This window comes from Kryptolebias marmoratus, linkage group LG12, assembly GCF_001649575.2.
Source record: "Kryptolebias marmoratus isolate JLee-2015 linkage group LG12, ASM164957v2, whole genome shotgun sequence".
In the NCBI taxonomy this organism is placed as follows: domain Eukaryota; kingdom Metazoa; phylum Chordata; class Actinopteri; order Cyprinodontiformes; family Rivulidae; genus Kryptolebias; species Kryptolebias marmoratus.
The window spans coordinates 1949619-1968585 of NC_051441.1; the positions used below are offsets into that span (position 1 = coordinate 1949619).

Here is an 18967-nt window from a genome sequence, read left to right on the forward strand (position 1 = left end):
ACAGCCTGTGTCAAAAAGCTGAGATTCAGAATTAAGTAACACCGTGTTTTTTTTCTTTTAAGATATATGTTTTTTTATTTTATTCTATGAGTAGTTATAGCCTGTCAGGATGCCTCAGTGGTATCATCTAATTTATTTTCTGTCTTAGCTCAGATGTTACCTACCACCAATTCAAACTGAATTTTTAAATCTCCCATGTTTAATTCCAAATCCAGCACATGCTACAGCTGGTGCAACTTCCTGTCACTCTAAGTATAACTTTTATTTTGATACAAACATTTTTAGTCTTATTTCTTTTTGTGTATATACAACCCTAATTCTGATAAAGCAGGAATATTTTGTAAAATTAAATTAAAAACAAATGCAATGATCTCATGAACCCATATTTTTTATTTACATTGGAGTATAGTAAACGTATCAAATGTTGAAACTTGGAAATTGTGCCAATTTAGAATTTTATGGTAGAAACATGTCTCAGAAAAGACTCAACAGGACCATGTTTCCCTCTGAGAAGCATCCTGTTATCTTTTTTTTTAACCAGACAAATCTCATTGAGATCACATATCTATTTTTCAGGGGAGACCTGAGCCTGAAGGCAGCGTAAACATGCATGTTTTTGGATTGTGGGAGGAAACTGGATTACCCAGAAAAAAACCATAAACACAAGGAGAACATGCAAAGTCCACAAAGAAAGACCTAAGGTCCAGTCTGGGGCTTGAGCCTTTGACCTTCTTGCTGTGAAGCAACAGTGCTAACCACTACTCTGTCATGCCCAACGGTCTTTTCTCTAACAACAGTCTGTAGGAACTGAGGAGACCAGCTGCTGGACCTTTGGTTGGGGAATGTTGTCCCATTCTTGTCTGATGTAGGCAACTGGTTGTTCAACAGTTCTGGGCTCTGTTTGCTGGATTTTTTTCCAAGATGGGAGCAGATGATATTCCAAAACTTGTATATACTTTTCAGCACTGGTGGAGGCTTTCCAGATGTGTAAGCTGCCCATGCCAGAGGAACTAATGCAGTCATTGTTTTGTGAAGCCCCTACAGTTATGTAAAGCCTCCAAAAAGGTGTGATGCCAAATGGAGGGACCTTAAGTTGGGTCAATAAAGCAACTATCTTCACTTAAGTGATAAAAAATATTATTCTCAAAAAGAAAAATTGAATAAAATAGTCTAATGGCCTTCATTTAGACCTGGGGTTCCTGCATTTATCCTGAGGTCTGGGGTACTATAAAGTTTCGTTAAGTTTGTCAATAGAAGAAACTTTCAATCTGCTCCTTATATTTCAACACTTCTCAACAGAGCTTTAAGAAGGAGGCAAGTTTCATTTGCATTCACAAAAAAATCAGGCAATATGCTCAGGTGTGGGTGTTTTTATTGGTACTCTGAAATGTAACTGCAGAGAATCAAAAACTGATAATTTGCTTTTTTGATTAGGTTTTCTAGTTCTCCCACTTCTTTGTCAAGTTGTTCACAGATTTCACTTTTTTTCTGTCTCTTCTGTGCTACATCCTGACTGGTGCAAATCTGGGGTGGCAAAATATCACTGGTACTTCGTTTACCTTCTGATCTGACCACCTTTTTTGAAGCCAAAAGGAGAAAATTCTGCTGCCATTCTTGGAAAGGTCCGTCTTGGAAAAGAGATTTTTAATCTCAATGAGATCTAGCTGGTGAAATAAATATAAATAAATAAATATTACAGTTGTGAAAAACAAAAACAAAAAAAGAAACCCCTTTCTGAAGTCAGTGTGTGATTCGTCCTTTTTGGCTACTGGAACACCTTGGTCATGGTGGAATGACAAGGTCTTAAGGTAATATCTGATCTTTCAAACCCTGAGCACTAAAAACACAAAGTATTAAAAAAAGATTACTGAAATTTTAAAAAGGGAAGAAACTGAGGTGGAAATGGTTGTGGAACCACACTGCGTTTGTCCTGATGTGATGTATAACATCAAAAACTACCCGTAGAGCTGATGAAGAAGCATAAAGAGATAAAACAAGGAAAGCTTCACATCCTCTTCACCCAGCTGTTAAAACAGGCCACTCCATAAAGTGAAGTATGTGATTTGAGAAAGCCAACCTGGGAGACTCGGGATGGAGTTGCATCCCTCTGCGTGTTTCAGCTGACTCACTGGGGCTCCGACCAGCTGAGAACAGGCCGAGCAGCGCAGAGAGTTTGATGAATGAGGACAAAAGGCCGAACCTGCCATAACCACTGCCCAGGGCTCCACAGGGAGTGAGAACTTCAGAGGAGGTGCTGCTCATTGTCTCCTCTCGAGTCTTTCTAATGATAAGATCTGAGTGTAGTTTGACAGAAGTTGCTCCGTAAGTAGCAGCACACTTCAGAAAAGAGGTGAGACCATCATAAAATATTCAGCCAACAGATATGGAGTCAGTAAGGATCGGGCTCAGACGGACATTTCAGGCAGAACGCACTCTCTGTGAGGCCTTCACTTCCTCTTCTCTTTGAAAGCTCCATCTTTATAATGGATGGCAGAACCTCCTGGGAGTGTCTAGACTATGGTGGGAAATCTAAATGCTTGGGAAAGCCACTCACATCCCTGGTAAGTAGTGTCAAGCGCGGGAAAAGTGCAACTCAGATGGGTGACAGGAAGCAAGGGGGATCAAGTCTTCATCTGATTACCACAACCCTTTCCAAAACTTCTTCAACTTTGTCATTATAGGACATTCCTGGATCATTTGATACATAAATGCCCTTTGACTTTTATTTTCTTGTCAGCTCCGGACCATGACGCTTTCTGTCTACACCCACACCACCACTGCTGGTCTCTCCCTCATTTTTTTTTAGTCTCCACCCTTCTTGTTACCCTCCGTCTCTCCCCTCAGTTATTTATGAGTAGGGCTTGAAATAGACTTCAGTATTTGATAAAAGCGTGATCTTTAATCTGAGTTGCCTGAGAAGTGCATTTCATTTTTATTTCCCATCAGAGATTGATGGAGGAGTAGGGAGGTTATCCACTCTGTGATTGCAAATGTAAATCCATGGTGTTGTGGTGGACATGTATAAGGATCTGGAAGGCTTGTATGAGCACATTGAGCCACCAATAAGAAATTGTGTGTGTGTATAAAACAGCAGAGAGACAGGACTGTAATGTGAAAGCTACACAGAGAAGCATTTTTATGATTACACGGTTAAAATGTACCTCTAAGGTAAACTATTGTTCTGAAACATGAGAAATTCTGCAAAATTACTGGTTGCATTTCCTTAACTGCCATTTCATATTTTACCATTTGGTTGTGTTTTTCTGAGGAAGGAGGAAAAATAAAATGGGTGATAAATTTAAGATGACAGTTACACCGTATGAATGAGGCCCCTTGTGTATCAGTTTGCTCAAAGCCAGCTGCAAATCCAACTCTGCCTCCTTATGTGGCAATTACTGATGGGTAACATAACCTGAATATATCTGCTCTGTTCATTACAGCAACGTTCTCTATAGCAGGCAAATGTTCTTTAGGATCCTACAGCAAATTAGCTCATCCCCCAGGATGTCTTTTATTGGATGATCCTGCACCGGAGGATGCCGCAAAACCGCTTGAGCTCCCCACAGCCTGCCCCGGTTGCCACAGGGTTAATATTTAAAAGCGCGTGCTCCCAGTCGTGTATTGATGATATGTTTTGAAAATTGCTGAGGCAGGCTCATTGTTACAGTGCTGTCTAGAAGATAGCCAAGGCTCCCGCCTCCTATACTCCCCCCCACCCGCCTCCCCGTCTTTATAGCCGCCAGATGGAAAACACACTAAAGCATGTAATGTAATATAGCTTGGCACACAAAGGTATTTCACACCAACTTCATCTGGCCTCTGATCTGCCACAACACATCACCTGGAAAAAGGTTTGCTCAACCAAAAGCGCTCCTGGTCACTAACCCATCAGGTTGCACTAAAAAAAAAAAAAAAAAAAAAAAAAAAAAAAAAAGAAAAGAAAATGCTAAGGAGCACATGCGATGAAGCTCAGCATCTAAAAGTGGAAAACAAGTGGAAAATAGGCTCTGCCTCCCAGATGTCTGTGCCACTCTTTTAGGTTTTCTGAGATCCCCTCAGTTTTTGTTTTTTTTCTTCCTCTGGTTCTCCTTCAGCTTTGCCTTCTTCTCTTCAACGAACTAAAACTGCCACAACTTCAATGCAACTCGCCTCAGTCAAAGACAGCATGAAGAAGAAAGAGGAGCAATCTGTTAGTCCTCCACTATCACCATTCTCCCCACCTCCCTGCAGAGCTTTCCACCACCAGCTTCCTGCCTCCCCCCTTCCTCATCGTCCCTCACCCCACCGTCTCCCCCCTCCTCCCCGGGACGCTGAATTTTACAGTACCGTCTGCAGGATCCCGGATTGTTCGGCGCACTCCTCTATGCAGAGCAACACAGCTCCGGTGGAGGAACGCTGGAGGCAGCTGTCAAGCGCAGGCTGCTGCTCCTGCTGCTCTAGTTGAGCCTCGGCGCCGTACCGACTGATTTCACATTCACCAATAAGAGACGGCACAGGGGGGAGAGAGAGAGTGAGAGAGGGAGGGAGGGAGAGTCTCGAAGTGAGTGGTGTGGAGAGGCAAGTGGAGTGGAAGAGTGTCAAAAGAAAAAAGAGGTTACAACACCTCCCCAGCTCTCTTTCCTTTCTCCCGTCTGCTTTCTCCCCCTCTTTTTCGTGTTGGCTCAGAAGAGGAAGAAGAGAAAGAAAGGGGGCTTTTAACAATTAACTGAAGAACAAGCTGCTTGCAGAGAAAGAAGCAAAAAAAGGACGAAGAAGGGAGTGAACCTAAACCTCAAGTCAAGCCCCTTTGAAGAGTTGAGAAGGAGGGCTGCCTCTGTGGAACAGGGACCAGTAAAGCTCTCTGTCCAAACCCTCGGACTCCTTGTGAAACCCACACTGGCTGGACTGGTCCCAGTGCTTGGCCCCACTCTCCTGCGCCCGCCTGCCCACACCTGCCCTGCTTCCAACATGATGATGTATTTTTGGGTGAGTACTGGTCCACGAAGTGGGGATGCTGAACGTGGGCAGGGACTTGGTATACATGATAGGTGTGACGTATGTTTCAGAGCGTGTTTTAGCCCTTTAATAAATATATTTTATTATTTTAAATATATCACAAACGCGATGAGTTTGACTGTGGCGCCGTGCCTCCCTGATGCATGAGCAGAGCTGATGGTTTTTCCACCTCCATGTGTTTTATTGATGCTGGATGATGCAGGGGGACGAGGCCTGTGTTTACGTGTCTTACGGACTTATTCAACCTTTAAATGGAAGAGGATGTTGAAGTGTGATTATTACCAACACTAATACCTTCACAAGTACTGTAATTCAACTTGGACTGACAGTCAAAGTACCGGGCTTGCTGTACGTCGGCCGATGAACATGTATCCCTCTGGAAGGAGCTGCTCTGGGTCTTTCAGGGACACATTATGATCTCCTCATCTGCTGTGGGCTTCAGATGTTGTTGTTTTTGTTGCCCTTATATCCAAGTCAGGCAGAATTTCATAAATTAAACGGCATTAAGCACAGAATGAGGATGATTACAGATTGTTAACCAGAGCTGCTGATTAATTCTCTTTGAGATCATGTGTGATTAGTCAGATTGGTTTTGTCTCCTCTGTGGTTTGTATTCTCACCACAACAATACCCGCCCAGTGCTTGCTGCTTTTGCAGTTGCACTCTTTCTATTTCATCTCTCACAATTGCACACTGCAGATCATATTTTAATTCTCCGCTGTTTTGCTAACTTTGATTTCATACCTTCACGGAAACAAAACGTAAATGAATATTTCTAGCGTTGCCACTGTAAACAGCCTGAGTTGTAATGCAGTTATAGATGTGTCTCCTGCAGACTCTGTGTGTGTGTGTAGCTATTGATCGTGAGTTCAGATTTCTGGGGAGAAAGCATCTTTTTTTTTTTTGGAAAGGGAGGTGTGAGTTATTTCACGTGGATGAATCCATTATAAATAACTTTATACCTGAACCAATTTCTTGTACTTGGAAGTGAAAAACAAAGCATGAATAACAAAAGTATGCTATGCATGCCATGAATGAAACAGAACTAGTTATTGATTTGAAGCTCAGATTTCTAGGTAAAGAGGATGTTTCAGGGCCAAAGTTCCTCTAAAGTAAAGAGATAACCTCATATTTGGACCATTTGTAAACTTTGCTTTTTGTTTCTGAAAAAACTGAAAGTGACAGGGAAGTGTATGGTTTCCAAATCACGTCATAACTAAAGGAAAATAATCCAGTGTGTAGTGTTGCCTGCTTGAGAGGCCTCGCTCCATCGGAGGCCTTTTTGATACTCAAAGCGTTCGCCTCGGTTTGTCTCCTGGGTGTCGTTGCTTATTGAGAGAGGCTCATCACTGTCTTCTGGCCTCTTTGAAGGTGTACTTCTAGGATGTAACTCACCTTTCTCCACCTCCAGTTTCATGACAAATTCCCCCTCCAGCCAATCAAAGTGATGACCACACACAGATGTGGGCTGAGTGGAATGAAGCAGGGATACTGACAGTTTACAGCCCTGCAGCCTCATCAATGTAACACCAGGCCTCACATGCTGGAGTGAGTTTATTCTCATTGCATTAGTGCAGGAGCATGTGTGATTGTTTGCATATGTTTATTGGTGGAGCCATTAGAGCAATACTAAAAACTCTTGCTCTGTTCACTTACAATAATTTATTTCAATACGTACCTCACAATCTATTTCATCTAAATCATTTTTACTTTGAATTACGAGACTGAATTGTGAGTGATTATGCAAGCCAAAGGTGTTCGTGATCATCGATTGTGCAACATAGAAAACAAGATTAATATTTCTACAACAACAGCAAAAACACAGCTGTCATTCTGCTGCTATTAGTGTCAGGATATACCTTTAAGAATGTGCTGCTTTTTCAGTCCACTGTGACAGCAAATGTGCAATGTTTTACTTGAAAAAAGTCACGTAGACTGCCGTTGAATAGTAAAAAAAAAATTTAAAAACTACTGTATTTTCCTAAAAACTTGTCAAAGAAGATGGGATGAAGATTTCTAAAGAATGCTGCTACACTCGACTCAGTGTTTCGATGGTGGACCAAAAGTACATTAGATGCCTCGCTCAGTGGAGTCTTACTCTGTCCTTTCATTTTTATTTTTTTAATCCAAAAAAAGACAAACAATAGATCATGTTGACGTTAGTTTGTACAGTACACACATTGTATGATCGGCAATTATGCCGTATATCAAATAGAATAAGCAAAAAAAAAAAAACTCACTCCAAATGCATTTTTTGTTGTATAGGTCAAGAACCAAAGACTTACATTTATTATACAATTCGAAAGGATGTCATTTTGTAGTTAGGATAATAAATGACTAAGAGTTACTCTAAATGAAAATTTGCCGACAAGTGAGTCATCAGGATTACGCCACAGACCAACAAACCCAAGTTTGCATTGTGCAATTTCAGTTATTATAATGTTAATATGAGAGTAAACTGAAGAAAGCTTCATTATTGTAAGTTTTCTTTTTTGTTTTGTTTTTTAATAAAAAGCTTTTTGACTACACACAGTTAGAATTTTTATTATTTATTTTTTTAGAGCAGAATTCACTGGAAGTAATGACAAACATCTAAAGTTAAACAAACGGACAACTTTGAAACTAAGAAGGCATATTTATGCAGTATTATAGATATTTTATCTGGTTGGAAGACAGAAGAGACCAATGAGCAATTTGCTGTACAACATCTGGTAACCACAGTGTACAAGTGTGTGCGAGTGTGTGTGTGTATGTGTGTGTGAGTCGGCCAGCGTTTAGCTCCAAGAGGAAGGTGTGACTGCCTTCCGTTTGAACTGCAGGTGGTGAGCATTACCTGTGGTCCCTCAGGAGGCCTGTCAGCCGTGCATCAGTCTGGGGAACCTGCAAGCTCCCCTCATTAGAATATTTATTCACCAAGCAGATGTTCTTATCCAGGGCAATTACCTTTGGCTTACATTTCCCTGTTGCCCACTGATATAGATGAATGTGTATACAAAGACGTCCCAGGTTATGCATGGGACCCCTGGGTGCCACCCACCTTTCCCCCCTCCACATATGCGCGGCGGACAATCCAGCGACCGTCTGGCCTGCCACAACCTAAAAACTCAGCTTCAACTCCACTGAGGTAATTGGAGGAAGTAGAGGCGACATCTCCTGCAATGGCCACACAGTGATGGAAAGATGGCCTGTATATCATTCTCTCCACCCGGCTGTTCCTTTGAATTAGAGACAGAGAGAAAAAGGGAAGAGGCATGGAGTGGAGAAACCATGCATGCTTCTGTCCTCCCCTCAGTGTGATGAATAATTTAGCAGTGCAGGGCCCTTGCTGTCGAGTAGAGATGGTGGTAATGGGGAGACTGGATATATACGGCGTGGCATGGAGCAATGCTTTACGTTAGACTTCCCCAACCAACGCACTCAGTTGTGCTGCAGGGTGCTCACATGATGTGTTTTGCCCGCATTAATGCTTTTGTTTTTATTTATTAGAGAAAAATATAACAGATGTCTAGAAGTGGTGTCTTACAATGAAGCTGTGGCCACTAGTGGAGGGTGGAGGGAGACACTCAGTCAAAGCTGTTGTGATTGGGTCATCTGTGGTGCATTACAGTATTTTACAACGAGCCTGAAGAATTCATATGTGGTTTTATTTCACGCTCCATATATGTGCTGCATTGAGCTGTGTTGAGGCAGAATAAAGCCTCAGAGAGGTTTGCAGCCTCTCTGGCAGAGGATGTTGGAATTCATGACGAAGAGCATAAAGAAGCAGAGCTGATCAGCCATTCTGGACGGCGGGGCAGTGAGTGCGGGCCGCTGGTTTCATATTGCAAGATGAAGTGCTTGCGATCGTTTGTTAATGTTTTAATTGATCTGTGTTCTCAGACGAGGGAATCAGGAGTAGTGTCACGTAGACTCTTTAGTACTCCTTGAGACGCCTTCATTAGCTGCTGCTGCTGGCCGGCTCTCCACCCCCATTACAGGACCACGTTGCTGCACACTTTACCTGACTGCTGTAATAACTCGAGACATTTCTATCTCCCAGCAAGACCTCCGACAACCCAAACAGTTCTGGGGCTTAACATCAAATGTGAGGAGCCTCTTTGAGGCTGACACTGCAGGTGATTCACTCCAGGGTGTCATGTGGCATTGTTTTGTCTGAGAGGGGTTGCTCTCCATTTCTTACAAGTTTGACTAACGGCTGTTGCAATCAGTCATTAACTTCCAGCTTAATGTTTTATAATGTGGAAGGCGCGCACGTCTTTGTAGCGAAGCTGATGTAACAAAGTCGAGCTGAGGAAGCAGCAGAGTCAGTACATCCAGGAAACCTGTTATCTCCCGCACTGCTAATACCAATAAGATTCTTGCAACTTCACTGAGTTGTGAAATTGTATGTTTTTTAACTGCGATGCTGACTTTATTTAAAATCAATTCATACAAAAAGAAAAAAAAAATTGAGGGTGGTGAAGTTCTATTTCCCCTCATTTTTTTGGAATCCATGGCCCTACCCTTTGTTCTCAGCAGGATCATTTGCAATCAGTAGCTTTAGCAATAATTCTGTCAGCTTTTGGCGTCTTCCCCTTCGGGCTAATGGGTCTACAGCCCAGCTAATTGTGATTAGGACTCTGACAGCAGGTTTTACTAGCAGGATTTTCAGACCGCCGTCCTCTTTGATATTAGCTGCACAGCTGATAAAGAGATTAGATACAGGAGGGGAGGGCAGAAGGAGGTGGTAGGTGTTCTTAAACTACAGAAAGACACCTACACGGGGGAAATCACTGGTGAGTTTAGCAGAGGAAAATAAATCCGGCCGCAGTAAAAGCCTTGCGCTCGCTTATTGCACCTGCTATCATTAGCACTTTTGTACACATGGTCAGCCTCCCAGGGAAAAGTCATTATCCAGCTGTGCCGTTATTTTTCTGCTGTTTTCTCCTAGTGGAGTGTGACTTCAGGGCTATAGCCAGCGCACCATTTAATGCCTCCAACACAATAAAGGACTCTAGCCTTAATGATGTGGGATTGGATGGCCATGCCTGAGGTTGTCCAGGGGCTTGTGAGCTGTTACTACGAGCGGCCATTTTGCCTCGCCGCTGTCGAAGCTCCATGTCAATTCAACTTTGAGCAGTCCAGAGGAGGCAGAAATAAAAATCTGATTTCCTGATTAACTGCAGCCATGTCATTTAAAAGGAGAGAATAAAGCAGTGGGCAGAAAAACGAGGGCTGGAACTAGCCAGTGGAGTAGAGGGATGGAAAGTTGCCAGTGCACGTTAACTTGCCAAAACATGAAGCAAACAGTGTGTTTCTCTCTGAGTGAGTGAACAATCCTGAATGAGTGAATCACATGCAGCCAGATGTTTGATTATGCAGAATAATGTTTCAAACTACAGCAAAGCAGACATTTTACATCCTAATGACTCAGAAAATTAAATATTAAGATTATAAATTCTCCAACATTGGATGAGCAAAAGAAACTAGAGCAAAAGTTCAAAGATTTTTGCCCCAAATTTCCAACCTAAAAATAGACAGTGGCATCATTTGTGCATTCACTGTGAGACAACAAGTAAGTTTCAGGATCATAGCAGCTGTCATTTAGCCTGGGAGGAACAGAAAAACATTTTTCTTGGCAATTTAGACGCCATGGCCTAAAAATGTCCCCGTTCAGCTGATCTAAGGGAAGAAATGGCTTCTCTCAGCACTGATTCGTTTTCACAAGTTCCCTCTCCCCTCATCTTTCAGTTTAAAATTTGCTTGAACAGAAGTAGCTGTTTAAGTGAGCTCTTTCGCAGCAAAACCATCATATACTGTTAATTATATTTTGCAGCTTTATTTATTTTACTTCCTGCACTCAGCCTGTTGCACTGTCTGTAGCTCCAGAAGTCTCTCATGGCAGTCCTTCATCCTCCTTGGCTGCGTTGCAGCAGAAGGCGTGTGCATCGCTAACACGCCTGTGCCATAGATATGCCCCAAAGTGTCAACTCTCACATACGGAAAAGATTGGAGGAGAGGCCCCTGTGAGAATGGCAGCAACATATCCACTGGCAACCTGCCATGCATGATAAGAAACCTCCTCTGCAACAAATGGGATTTGTGTGCTTTTTCACTATTTTAGACTTTGTTGTCCAAATAAAATGTTCAAGTTGTCGTAAATTCGGAAATAAAAACTGTTGACGGAGGGGTTTATGAATGAGATTAAAAGTTTAAAGAAGTAAAATAGTTATTTTGGAGTCATTTTTTGGAAAGCTTTTGGTATTTTTATTTTTATTTTTACTTCCTCTTTTTGTTATAGGTCCACTTATTATTGTGTGTATCAGTTCCCAATAGAAGCACTAGTTTCTCATCTTTAAGAAACATGTCCTCAGTTGCTGTAATGAAAATCTCATTGGACCACTTACTATTACTCTGTATACAGCTGTGTTCCTATATAACTCCTATCTACATACAAGCATCCACATTTGCACACATTAGCATACATTAGTGAGAGCTGTGTGCGGACAAATTAGATTCAATACCAGCACCCAATTTTTCATGAAACACAAATAAAATAAGTGTTGTTTCATTTTGAGGGTGATTTGGAGGGTTTTTGTAACAACAGTCCACGGTGCGATGTAATACTCGCACACGGTGAGCGTTTGATTTGCTGATTCTACTGTTTTTACAAACGGTCTCATTTTATCAGCAGAGCTTTAAGCTTTAACTGCATTTAGAGGTTTTATGGGCAAATAAAATGTTCAGAAAACAAAATTAAATTCTGAAGCGAATCATAAAAAATATGAAGAATACAAATATTTTGTGTTGCTGGAAATGCACGCAGCCACAGTCAAACTGACCCTCAAAACTTATGGGCAAGTTTTAGGTACTTTATTTAAAAGATTAAATTATCAAATACATTACATCTTATGAATGCACCATTTGTAATGTACTGTTCTATAATATATATATTTCACAAGTTTTATATTTCTTGTCTAAAGATTCTAAATTCTTTCCACTATCTTTGCTCTTACATTGCATTGATACTTTAGAAAATAATAAAGTTTGCACTCAGAAGCACAACAAAGCAGCTGTTGTTTCTGTGGAGGTTCAGGACTTGATGATGCAGAAAGAAACGAGCTTTGAGAAAAGAAAAATAAACTGTTAATGCATATAAACATGGATTTTATGAAGAATATTGAACAAATATTTTGAATTTAGGTTCAACTATTAAATGCTTACATAAGATAAAAATAATCTTATGTAAATATTTCACCTGCAGTTTGGTGAGAAAAGTCACTAAAACAAAACCTGTCTCCGACAATCTGCTGTTTTACTGGTGTTTTCATACATGTGTTTATTTTTTAACTGGTGCAAAGGCTCTATTCAGAGCTTGTTATGTACTCTTCTCAATCAATCCCAGCCAGTATAAACCTCCCTGTCACGTAAAAGGGGGTTAAGAAACAGTGTGGCACACTGGCTGTAAAATTAATGGCAGGAGAGTGACATTAGTGTTATAGGTTATTGACCGATTTCATGGAATTTATGACCCTAATCGAGAGGCAGTGTCAAAGGGAGTGAAGCAAATAAGAATGGTGCTGACAGCGGGGCTGCGCTGTGGCCACTGGACACCACAATTTGAGCCTTCCCAGTAAATTGTAGCTGGGACTTCATAAGTCTCGGCGGAGGCCCGTTTCGCTCTCCCTGCCCGGGTCCGGAGGCCATGCCCCGGGCCTACCTCCATCCTGCAGGTCAGACATAGGCAGGCTCGGCAGATGATGAGAAACGCCACTTCATCTCACCTCATGTCAGGCTTGGCCTCTAACAGTGTCAGCTGCAGCCCGTGTGAGTGTTTACGCGCCTCCTGCTGTCAGTGTGATGTTCCTGTGTGTTTGTTTGCAGTGGCGGTGGGGGGGGGGTGTTGGTTCTCATGCAGTTTTCATGATCATTATATAACCTGCTGTACAGTATATTTGTAGCAACCGGTGTCTGTTTCCACGCCTGGGAGAGCTGGTCAAAGCTCCTGTTTAAGCTTCAACTAGAAACAGAAATATTCAGCAGCGCACAAACGGACGGCCCATAAAGATGACTGAGCTCGGGCTGATAAATAATTCCCAGTGAAAACGCAGCATAATGTGACAGGGTTGTCATTTTATTCCAAAAATATAGTATGTGTATGCACCAATGAATACAGGTGAGAAGAGAAGACGCTTTTGGCCACAGAGTTCCAACCCCGCTCACCTTTTTTATGTTTGGTTGATGCTCTAACCTTTAAACACTTGTTACACCGAAAAACTGCAGTGGTTTCGCTGAAAATCTGGAGAGCAAAAGCACAGAAATGACTGAATCTTCACATCCAGGGTTACATTTTATAGAGAGGAACTGCAGCCTTTCTCTGGTGTAGGATTCCCAAACTGAAAACTCATTACTGTAAAATTAAAAATTAGGAGAAGTCCTCGTAAAATAGAAACTGGCTGGAATGTATATCTTTTTTTAATGTAAGAACATGTTTAACAGTTTCTTTATGCTCTGTGGTGTAAACAGTAGTTTCTATAGTTGGATTCAGGACCCTACTGTGGATATTTACTTATTATACTTTTATTTATTGTTTTAGCAATGTTTGTGTAATTCAGGATATTTGGGGTTGTTGGTCTTCAACATTATTTTGTGAGTCAGAAGCAAAACAGTTTGGGAATATCTGGTGGAGAGTGACGTAATTCTGAGTATATTCACTTCTAAATCCTCACCACATTGAGATTTTCTTACATGATGAAGGTATGATGTCTTCCTCTTCCCTCATCACCTTCAGGAGGTGGGCAGGTTCAGTTCAGGTGGATTACGGTGAACCAATCACAGGCAGAAAAATGCTGATTTTATCCTGATGATCTGTCGTACTACCCTAAAAAATACATGCAATCAAATGTGGCCTCTGGAAAGTTTATTGAATGAAATAATTAGGAAAGATGATACAAACAAAAGAGTATTTTCATATTATGATTTTACTGTTAAAGACTGATGACCTGAGAGAGGGCAGGTCGGTAATATGAGAAAAGAATAAGGATCATTTCAGTCAAAATGTTCAGTAACTTAGCTGCGTTAAAGAAAGTCTGTAAGCTTGCATCAGCTGAAAAATCTTCACACTTTACCGGCTTGATTACGTTTCATAATGATTCCGACTGCTTGAAGACATTTAGCAACAAGCTTCAAATACCACCGGACCCTTTTGTCAGGTGAACTAAAGAAGTCTCGGCTGTTACACGTGAAGTTTGTACGAAGCAAAAATAAGGGCACCCTATGATTCATATTAAATGCATTTCTGCTGTTTGAGATCTGAGGTACAGATATTGGAAACTTCAAATGACTAAAATAATAAAAAAAAATTATAAAAAGTGCAAGAATACAGTCCACTACTGTGTACATATACAGTCAGTTGTTTACTCTATTTTCTGAAAGCACAAAATGCAGGTGCATAAATAAATTAAACATAAATGATATAAAACACTTAAGCACTGATTTTGGTTAATTTTGATATTGTAGGACTTTTTTTTTTTTTTGCATTTTCTGGTTAAAACGTTTTGCTTTGAAGAAATAAGAACAAGTCGAACCTTATCCTGATAAGAGTTTAATACTCAGTTACTTTTCTTATTCATAGAAGAAACAGAAACTGAGCTTCACGTGTTAATGACGCCAACTGAAGGTTGGAGAACCAGAACTGCAAAACGCTTTTTTAATTATTTGTTATGTGCATAAAAAAACTAAATCAAATTATTGCGTCGAAACACTACGCTCACCCAAAGATGCTTTCATTCATCTAAAAATAGTAGCTGACATTATCTTGTTGTCAACAACTTGGCTTGTGGACCTCCCAGCGAGCGGTGGCTGTGTGCTGTTTGTTTACCCGGGGTCCTTCAGGCGCTGTGAGGACGGTCAGCTGTGGCGACACTGCCTCCTCCGTTCTGCCCCAGCGCTCTGTGGCTTTGTGCGCTGGCTTTTGTGTGGCGCTCTAACCTGCACTAAAAGCCCTTTAGTGTGGTTCTGACATGCTGTGCTATCACATCGTGCCCTCTGCAGAATGTATAGAGCCATTCAGACACTGTGCAGAGTGGAATGAGTTTTATCCAGCGGTTGACGATTGAATGTAATGGCACTCTCTCCGGGGAGCAGAGTTTTCTATCCACTGATGTTCGCGCTGATACGATGCAGCACTCGCTCTGCACCGCTGAGGAACAGCTTGGCCTCAGCTCTTTTAAATTATGCATTTTCATGACTAGAATATGGGAGAAGAGTGTACCACCTCTGGACGTTTAGATTAAACTAAACACATCCAGTGTTTTGTATGTTACCTAATCTCTGGCCACATCCATGTTGCAGCTTGTTTATGACAAATATCAGAATAAATGCTGCCGTTTTTCTTCCGTGAATGAGAAAAATGACGCCTGATGAGCTGATGAATGACACATAATAAGAATTAATATCTACATGAATGTTATCGTTTGGGATTTGAGGGTTTCCCTGACAGCTTAATTCCAAGACGCAACAAACAGAAAATAAATTTCATCTGATTGATGGTGCCGACAGCCTTGCCAGTGTTTTTTTATATAGTGATGAACATATAAACATGGACAGCCCTCTCCTCTCCTCTCCTCATCAGCATCAGCAGCCCTGCAGTATTTGACAGAGAGCCAAGTAGTTTGCTTTTTAATTAAAAAGAAAATTCAATAACCTTATCAAGACTTGCCATTTTAGTTTGAGAAGTATTGATCAGCTGTTCAGTTATGCAGATCTGCCGCTTTCATCTTCTGGGCAATTTTGCATGGCGGCCTTTGGTTACTGAAAAGATCTTATTTCAGAAAATCTATGTTATATTTTATTCAGCTCATGTTTAGTTTGCCTTACAATAAGATATTAGAATATGTTGGACAGCGGTGACAGAGTGGAGCTCCTGTGTTTGCAGAGTTGAAAACGCCAGATTGAGGTCCTGTCTCCACTACTCTGAATATATGTGTGTGTGTGTGTGTGTGTGTATACATATATATATGAAATGGCAATTTTGTTTTGTTTGCACCTCCCATCCACACACAAAATATCTCATGAACTACTGAATATATTTGAATGAAACTCTCAGAAAGTAATCACTGCCTGTACATCTACATTCATAACAGCCTAAATCAACATGGCTGCCAAAGCTAATTGACATTAGCCACCACAAAAATTGCTCTAACTCAGTCGGTTGCCTTTAAATGTTGGTCATGTGCTGAAATTCATAGTATCAATGAATAAAACTAGCTCCAGCTGTTTTGGGGGAAAATCTTTACCTAAGTTTTGTTAATGCGGACGTTCTCGCCACCTTGAGGCGCTGCATGTGTTTTTCAGCAGTTTTTGCTAAAAATGTGTGGACAGAGAATGTTTGTATGAAAGAATATATTCAGGGTTTTGTAGCTGGGACCTGTGAAGCCTGTGTGAAGGCAAACGGCGCCTCCAGAGATTCAGGACAAGATGGACAAACTCCTGCGTGTGAGAGAAGAGAAACTGTGCCTCTGATGATCTGTCACAGCAGTGGGTTAATTGCCCACACACCTATGCATCTCTCCTCACTTTTCCTCCCTTCTTTTTGCAGCTTGTCTGCTAATGGAATTAAAAAACATGTTGCCAGGGGTCTTTGCAATTTGGAAAATAAGTCCATTAAGTTCATTAATTTAATAATGGGCAATAATAATGAATAAAAAGTATTGCTCAATTAGAGGGGAGCGTACGGTTGGCTGTCTCACATTCATTTGAAATCACCTCAGTGTGCAATAGCTTAATGAGATTATAATGGAATTGATATCGCATAGGTAGTGAATTAAAGCGTTACCATAGAACTCATTAGGAATGAAATTCTAATCCTGCAACACTTGTCACAGCTAAAATAGGCTCCTACTTTTGTTATTAGGCGTCAGTGGAAGGCATCGCTCTCAGCTGGAGTACAGTCTGAAGGTGAATCTCTGGTGATGATGAAATAAAGTAATTCTCCTTGATGTGTGTTAATAGCAGTGAATGTCAGGCAGTCCCTCAGTATTTGTTTGGTATTGTATCACTGCTGTATTCGAGCAGCAGTCCCATCAGCGGCCGCCTCCTCGGGTTTCAACGCTGCTGTTTCCAGAGCAGCAAAGCTGCTGAGGACTTCAGTTAAAATTACACAGACAGCACATTCATAGTAATCTAAAAAGGTCAGGATAAATTACACTGCTTATTTCAGTGAAAAAGGCAGGTAATGTGATCCGCTGTGAGTAGTTTTTCATGCTGGCCGTGGTATATTCACAGGGCTTATGGCGCAGATTTGACTCTTTGACTTTTACATGCTTGACACTTGATGTCAATTTACTGTCTCGTTTTAAGAGCGGCCGCGACTGAGCGAGATGAACTTTTCCTTTTCATCAGGATATTACAATAATTTGAGGTGTTTTATATGCATAATGGCTTTTTTTACAGGAACACTTAAAATAATGTGTCGTTGGAGGATGTTGTTAAAATCAGAAATAGATTGGTTCATAATTTAACTTTTCATTTAATGTGGGCGCAGTGATACACCTTGTAAATCCACATTATCAGCAGTTTGTGCTGCTTCAGCAAGGCAAGCATGTCAAAATGTATTATCAGTGTCAGCCTTAATGTACTATATATAATGCATAATGTGCTATATATAACAGATTCAATCAAAAATGAGAACTCTGCTGCTTGAAGCACGTGGAAACAAGATATTAGTCAGGAGAAAAAAAAGCAAGTTCCAGTACTTAAAAAAAAAAAAGCAATCTAAATGTTTTCTGGATAAAACTGGACGATTTTGAGTTTGTTAAAAATTCACTACAATTAAAATAAAACCCAAATAGAAAGTTTTTTTAAAGATATGAATTGCTTTTACAGATTACAGCAACCACCTGTAATCTGAACCCAGCATTTATGAAGCAAATTCAACCCGAACAGTTCCCATCTTTAACCTTTCTTGCAAACACTTTAAGTCAAATAAGGATTTTCAGGTTATGAGAGACTCTAAAAAAAGAATGGCTGTCTGTGATGTGAAGTCAGGCTTGTGAGCGCGGCTGTGACTTTTATAGGAAAACAGAAGTCGCTGAGTCCTGAGCTGCAGTATATCTTTGTGTGTGCATATGGGCGAACATGTGTGTGTGCTTAATTAATATTTAAGCCACCTTCAGCACACCCTGGAAAAGAAGTAAAGGGGATTGTGTTCTCATGGATCCTTTAATCCACTGAATTAGCAGTTTAATAACAAGAAGCCATTTGTAGATTAGTAAGATCAAGCTTCCAATACATGCTTGTGTACAATCTACTTAAATGCTTTGATTTTTGATGTTGGAAAACTTCCCTCATACACGCTGCATATACAGCAAGGGTGCGGCTGTGCGTGTGAGCATGCATTTATTGCCGTCAGGGCTCCTCTGATATTATTTCATTATATTTTGGATTACTGCTGAAATGATTAGTTGATTAAATGAAGCATGGGGAATTAATCAATAGCAGTTTTTTGATTGACAGTATCATAATTTAAGCAGAGCTGCAGCCTGCAGAGCTCCTTCTGATCCTGGCTTCTCACAAGTGGCAGATCTGCTGATTTCCTCAGCTTTAGTGTGCTGACTTTATTACAGCAACAGTTTAAAAATTGTCCCTTTTGTCCTCTTTTAAAAGCTCATGTTGTTGCAAAGCCGCGGCAGGCGTGTGGGGAAATTACCCAGCATGCATCGGGGGAACAGGCACATTTAATTTCTCCTCCGGCATTAACGCTTTTAATTATGTTTTGCCTTTAATTCTACAGTTTCCACTGTTTTCATACACTTTTTATACAATTAGTTTGTGTGCGAGCATGCAGAGCGCTGTGCTTCTGCTGTTGGAACGGCTACTTCATTAGTCCAAGGGTTCAAGGTTTGAATCTCGGTTTTACTTGACAAATTGTGGGGAAGCTTTATTGATCAAGACACTGAACCCCAATTTGTTCTCAATGTGTTTGCATGGTAGA

At 40.9% G+C, this 18967-nt stretch overlaps 1 protein-coding gene across 9 annotated transcripts in view; it reads left to right on the top strand.

Moving 5' to 3' along the window:
- The window catches only part of rbfox3a (RNA binding fox-1 homolog 3a), a 562538-nt gene that overhangs the window by 437579 nt on the left and 105992 nt on the right, over positions 1 to 18967 (top strand). Inside the window, exon 1 of one of the 9 annotated variants that reach the window (XM_017419380.3) lies at positions 4352 to 4965. The exons of the other annotated variants lie outside the window; for them this stretch is intronic. Coding sequence (XP_017274869.1) covers positions 4948 to 4965 — 18 coding nt within the window. The 5' untranslated portion in view covers positions 4352 to 4947. Of the gene's footprint in view, positions 1 to 4351; positions 4966 to 18967 lie in introns of those variants that run through there. 9 annotated transcript variants of the gene reach the window in all.